The 6,190-nt window shown below is 38.0% G+C and overlaps 1 protein-coding gene across 1 annotated transcript in view; it reads left to right on the top strand.

The window, feature by feature from the left end:
- The window catches only part of LOC116103612 (E3 ubiquitin-protein ligase ZFP91-like), a 33,315-nt gene extending 27,435 nt beyond the window's left edge, over window positions 1-5,880 (top strand). Inside the window, 2 exon segments of the mRNA XM_031389814.1 lie at window positions 3,121-3,220; window positions 3,666-5,880. Coding sequence (XP_031245674.1) covers window positions 3,121-3,220; window positions 3,666-4,176 — 611 coding nt within the window. The 3' untranslated portion in view covers window positions 4,177-5,880.
- Window positions 5,881-6,190: the final 310 nt, after the last annotated feature.

The raw sequence follows: 6,190 nt of genomic DNA, 5'->3' as shown, positions 1-6,190 counted from the left end.
TTTTTTTTTTGTAATGGGAATATTGATCTTTTACTTAGCATATATTCTGTGTCAGTTGTAAACTTACACACAGCCATGCTAATCTGTCTACTTGATAACACTAAATTTTTTTTTAACCTAAAAAAAAAAACACCAGAAGTTCAGCACAGTTAAGCAGTTGTGTTAGTGATCGTCTAGTTAAACTAACAGAACCAGGATTTTTCAATTCTGCTGCAGGTAAATTCTTGTCAGTAAAGATAGAAACTTGATCTTAGCTGCTCAGGAGTAAAAGCAGAGTGAATATTAATGAGAAAGCCTAAACAATAAAGAGGTTTGCTTTCATTTATGTTTAACTGTTAAATACTGAGAGATGACTATATATAGAGAGATCTGATTGCTAAACTTGTTTGTAAATTTCTATAGAAATAACTCAGACACAGAGGCTGGTTAATGTTGTGGAATAGGCCTCAAATTCTATTCATTTATAGCCACAGACAATTTTAATGAAATTCTGCTTTAAGCATAAATTACCTATTCCAGTATATATACCATATACAATTGGTATATATACTAATTGAATATGTCTTACACTTGAGAATTACATGTGTTCTCGCCTCAGTCTTGGACAATAAGACTTAAAATTCTCTTTGAGAAAATATGTCCCTCCCCTAGCTGATAATGATGTATATACCCATATGTATGTCAGATGTATGCATTGCATAGGTGCTTTCCAATTCTATGAGACTCCTCTTCACTCAATTGTCTTAGCTGTACAAAAGCTTTTGGATTTTTATGAGGCTTGTCACTTGTTGGCGTTAATTCCTGGGCAGATGGAATCATTTTCAGAAAGTCCTTTCCTACACCTGTATCTTACATTTTCTTCTAGCAGTTTTAGTGTTTTATGATTCACATTGAAGTCTTTGATACATTTGTATTAATTTTTATAGAAGGTGGTGCTACAGGTCTAATATCAGTAGACATCCAATTTTCCCAGCACTATTTGAAGATGCTATCTTGTCTCCATTGTTTGTGTTAGCATCTCTTTATTAAATTTTATAATAAAATATACTTTAATAGTTTTGTAATTAAAATATATTACTGCTATAATAAACACCATGCCCGAAAACAGCTTGGGTAGGAAAGGGCTTATATTGCTTACACATCCACATTATAGTCCATCAAAGGAAGTCAGGAACTAAAGAAGATGCCACAGTAGACGTTGTTATTGGCCTGCTCAGCATGCTTTCTACCCCTGAGGCTGCCTGTCCAGTGGCACCACTAGCAGTGAACTGAGTACCACAGTCTTACTCACAAGCCCGTCTCCTAGGGGCATTTTCTCAGTTGAGGTTTCTGTAGAGCTTCTATTAAGCTTTATACATAATACTAAACAACAGAACATCTTCAAATATCAGGTGACTACAGTTATGTGTACATGTGTTTAGGGTTGTGTCTTTTGTTCCACTGATCTACACATCTATTTTAATGCTGCTACCACACTGTTTTTTACAGTAGCTCTGAAATATATTTTGAAATATAGAATAGTAATTCTTGAAGTATTCTGTTTTGCTCAGGATTACTTTGGCTTTCTAGGGTCTTTTAAGGTTATGTAAATAACAGGACATTGCAGGCATTTTCATTTGGATTGCATTACATCTATAAATATCTTTCAGTAAAACAGTCATTTTCACAATATTCTAATCCATACTCATGGGAGAGCTTTTGGTTTTGTAGTGCATTTCTCGGTGTCTTTATTCAGATATTTAGTTTTCATCATCAAGATCTTTTACCTCCATGTTTGAGTTTATTCCTAGATATTTTAGTTTCTTTAAGGCTATTGTGAATGGGCCCATTATCTTGTTCTTTGTTGCATAGAAAGGCTGCTGTAAATTAATTTTTTTAATCCTAAAACTTTACAGAAATTGTTGATTGTTTCTAGAAGTTTTATGGTGAAATTTTGGGGATCTTTGTTATGAATATGTATCGTGAAAATAGGGCATGTTTGACCTTTCTCCTACTTTTTTACATAATTTTCTTCTCTTATCCTGTTGATTCAAACAATGTTGAAAAGGAGTTGGGATAGTGGATAGCCCTATCTTGTTCCTGAGATTGATTGATTGATTGATTTGTTGAGGAATTTAGATTCACTTATCAGAGATAGTTCTAGGTGTGTTTATCCAGGGTTCCTGGGAATGTTTAGTGATGCTTTAAATATGGGGATCAGCGGGTCAGCACTATACTGCCAGCTAGATTAAGGAAGTATGGACTATCTCACAGTAGCTGTCTTCTTGGCCCTCTACCTCTTAATATCTTTTTTGTGGTACTTTGTGATTTTAAGATTTTTTTTAATACAGTGGTTCTCAACCTGCCTAATGCTGTGACCCTATAATCCTCATGTTGTAAAATTATTTTCATTGCTACTTCATAATTGTAATTCTGCTACTGCTATGAATCATGTAAATAAGAAACTCCTGTGAAAGGGATGTTTGACACAGTACCACCACCGCAAGGGGTCATGACCCAGAGGTTGAGAACTTCTGGTTTAAGAAAATTATTTATAGCCTTTATAATGAATGTTAAGGTTTGTTCTTTCTGGTCTGACTCTCTAAGATGTTTATCCTAAAGACATTCTGGATTTTTTTCAAAGACTTTCATTTCACATGTCTATTGAAATGATATTGTGGTTTTGTCTTTGAGCCCATTTATGTGATTTGTTAATTTACATATATTGAGTCCATCCCTGCATCTCTACTATACAACAGGATATCTTTGTGATATATGGGTATATTCAGTTTGCAAGTATTTTATTGACAGTTTTTGCATCTGTGTGTGTCGGGGATTTTACCCTGTTGTTTTTTTTTTCTGTGTGTGTGTCTGTGTGTCTGTGTCTATACCTGGCTTAATTATTAGAGACATACTAGCTTTTAATATTTTTCTTAAACTGATTTTTATGCTACTTAATGGATGAACTAATATTCAAACACTTTTTGGTGTTAAATTTAGCTTCCTCAAAATACTTCTTCACTCTAGAGTGTGTTGTGTGCTGTAGAGTGACTGCCAGAAGACTTGATCACCTGCAAACTGCAGAAAGTACTTAGCAGGTGCCTTGATATAGATCATTAACCACATTACTTTTCTTCCTAGACCAGAGGGATTATATCTGTGAGTATTGTGCTCGGGCCTTCAAGAGTTCCCACAATCTGGCAGTACACCGGATGATTCATACAGGCGAGAAGCCATTACAGTGAGTGTTTAATTACTAGTGAACATCTGGGTAGAAGTGCATTTATTTCACATGGAGATTTGTCCCCTAAAAACATTTCAGTTGACCCTGCTATTAAAGACTGGATATTTATTGGGGAATTCTTTGCTGCCTTTTTCTTTGCTTTACTGTTCTTTTTAAATGTTTTTTTTACTAGTTTGAAAATTCTTCCTTAAGCACTTCCCACCAAACCCAAGCCCCTTATGTAAATAATGCATGAATTTGCTGCCGATACACTTGAGTATAGATAGAACTTCATTGGAGTGAAGTGTGCTTATTTTGTTGTTTCTTAAACAAAAAAAAAATTTTTTCCATTAGATTTCCTAATCCTTCATGAGTACTATATGGATATGTAAGTTTTTCAGTTCTCACCTGGCCCTTGATTTAAGATTCTCTACTTGATCATTTACTTTTGGATTTCCTTTAGATGTGAGATATGTGGATTTACTTGTCGACAAAAAGCATCTCTTAATTGGCACATGAAGAAACATGATGCAGACTCCTTCTACCAGTTTTCTTGCAATATCTGTGGCAAAAAATTTGAGAAGAAGGACAGTGTAGTGGCACACAAAGCAAAAAGCCACCCTGAGGTGCTGATTGCAGAAGCTCTGGCAGCAAATGCAGGCGCCCTCATCACCAGCACAGATATCTTGGGCACTAACCCAGAGCCCCTGACACAGCCTGCAGATGGTCAGGGGCTTCCTCTTCTTCCTGAGCCCTTGGGAAACTCAACATCTGGAGAGTGCCTACTGCTAGAAGCTGAAGGGATGTCAAAGTCATACTGCAGTGGGACAGAACGGGTGAGCCTTATGGCTGACGGGAAGATCTTTGTGGGAAGTGGCAGCAGTGGGGGCACTGAAGGGCTGGTCATGAACTCGGATATACTCGGTGCTACCACAGAGGTTCTGATTGAAGATACAGACTCTACTGGACCCTAGTGCAAAGGAAGACTTTGGACACTGGGACAGTGCAGACTTTGTATTTAAAAGATAAAAAGGACAAAAAAAAAATTTAAAGCATTTAAAAATCTAGTAAAATAACTGAAGGGCCTGCTCTTTGCATTGTGGATCACAACACACACACAAAACACACACCATCCCCATTCCCTGAACTCCCTTTCCTCATCCTTAAAATATTGTTATAGCCTTTACCAGAAAGGTTGACGAAAAAGCAGCAACATACTAGGGTCCAGCCAGCAGCAGACTTCCTGCTCATTGGCAGATCTCCTTTTTCCCAACCTAGAACTCTGATGTGCTCTGGATCAGCTTTGAACTCATAATAGTATATTCCTATCATCTAAATCTTTTCTCCTCTACTACTAGCCTATGGCTCTGGCTTCTCCCCACTGCAACAACCAACACTTGCCCTCAAATATTATATAATTCTATTTTCTGGAGGCTGGCAGCTTGACTTGGCACTTTAGGGCCCCTTGGCAGGGTGCTGTTAAAACAGCACACATTTCTCACCCCTCTTCCATTACTCACTGGGTTTGGGGAAGGAAGGATACATGGGGACCACCTCCCTCCCTCTCAGTGGATCCCAGCACCTCAGTTCCCCCCACTCCTGAACCTCCATAATGCTCTTAATGGTGCTCACTTGCTTGGAAGCAGGCTCCCAAGAGAGGGGACTGCCCTCTGTACAGTCTTCTGGCTGTGAGATAGGGCTCTATGTCAGTGAGAAAAGTCCCAGGCTAATGGCAGAAATTTGCACTTTGAACATGTGTGTTTTTGTGTTGTGGAACCTGAGATTCCTTATTTATTAATGGAAAGTCTGATTTTTTGGGGGGAGGGTCTTTGTTGCTATGTTTTGTGGGGCTGGGAGAGTAGATTATTCTGACATGGGATCCTTCCTACAAGAGGTACTTTGAAGGCAAGGCTTAGAGTTAAAAAAGCACAGCCAGCCTCTGAAATCATAGTTCTCCAGTGGCCTTTAAAGAAAGCTGGTCCTCAGCACTAACAGAATCACTACAGTAGCCCAGTGCTTTTTTGGAAGCCTTAGGGAAGTTTGATAGGTTTGTGGTAACTACTGTGCTCTTTGAGATTTTAAGAGCATTTGAGATATAAGAATTTTGAGGGGATGAGGAATGTTGGTCAGGTCTGAATCACACATAAAAGATTTTCTTATGTGAATTTATCTTCTCTTCACCGTTTCTTTGCATATATATCCCTGCTGGTCCCTTGTTTTGATTTTGGGTTTTTTTGTTATTGGTCATTTCAGCACTCAGTGGAAGACCCTGTCATTCATGAAGGAACAAAATCTAAAAGTTCTAGACATTTGGTTAAAAGTAGTAAACTGTTCTGTCTTACTCCTCTTTAGAAGGGATAAAGCTTCAATAGACAAAAACAAAAGTGAAAATCTGTACGATAATGGTTTTTGGCTTTCCCCAGAATTAATCTATTTTCCTCCGAGTAGAGATTTTAATGCCTTGTAGATTGTTTATTACTGTCATTGGGAGACACGGATCGTGTTTTTACATGCTTATACCTCTCAGAAGACTAAAACCCTAATTCAGCTCATTTTTTGAAAATTAGAAGTGTAATTCTTCCCTGTGTACTTCACAATCAGCCACTGAAGACTTGGCCATTGTTGTCAGAAATACATGATGACTATTGGGAAAAATAAGAGTCTGACTGAGAACAAAATAAGGAGCAGCTTGTTTTTCACAAACACTAAAACTGTAGAGTTTATCGAATTTTCTCTGCCTGATTTTTCCCCCCAAAAGGAGAATAACAAAATGTCATCTCTGAAAGACGCTTACTGTACACCCACCTATGTCGGTGGTTGGGATGCCAGGGAGGAGGGAGGAAGACACCTACAGGAACAATCTTAAACACATTCTTGTTTCCTCTAGAGTGTTGCAGACTTGGCCATCCCTCCCATGTGAGGGGAGAAGGCATGAAGACAGGCTTTCCTTGCCCCACAGAGTTTGCAGTTGACTTTGCTACATTGCAT

This window comes from Mastomys coucha, unplaced genomic scaffold, assembly GCF_008632895.1.
Source record: "Mastomys coucha isolate ucsf_1 unplaced genomic scaffold, UCSF_Mcou_1 pScaffold21, whole genome shotgun sequence".
In the NCBI taxonomy this organism is placed as follows: Eukaryota; Metazoa; Chordata; class Mammalia; order Rodentia; family Muridae; genus Mastomys; species Mastomys coucha.
This window is presented reverse-complemented; position numbering and strand designations above follow the sequence as displayed.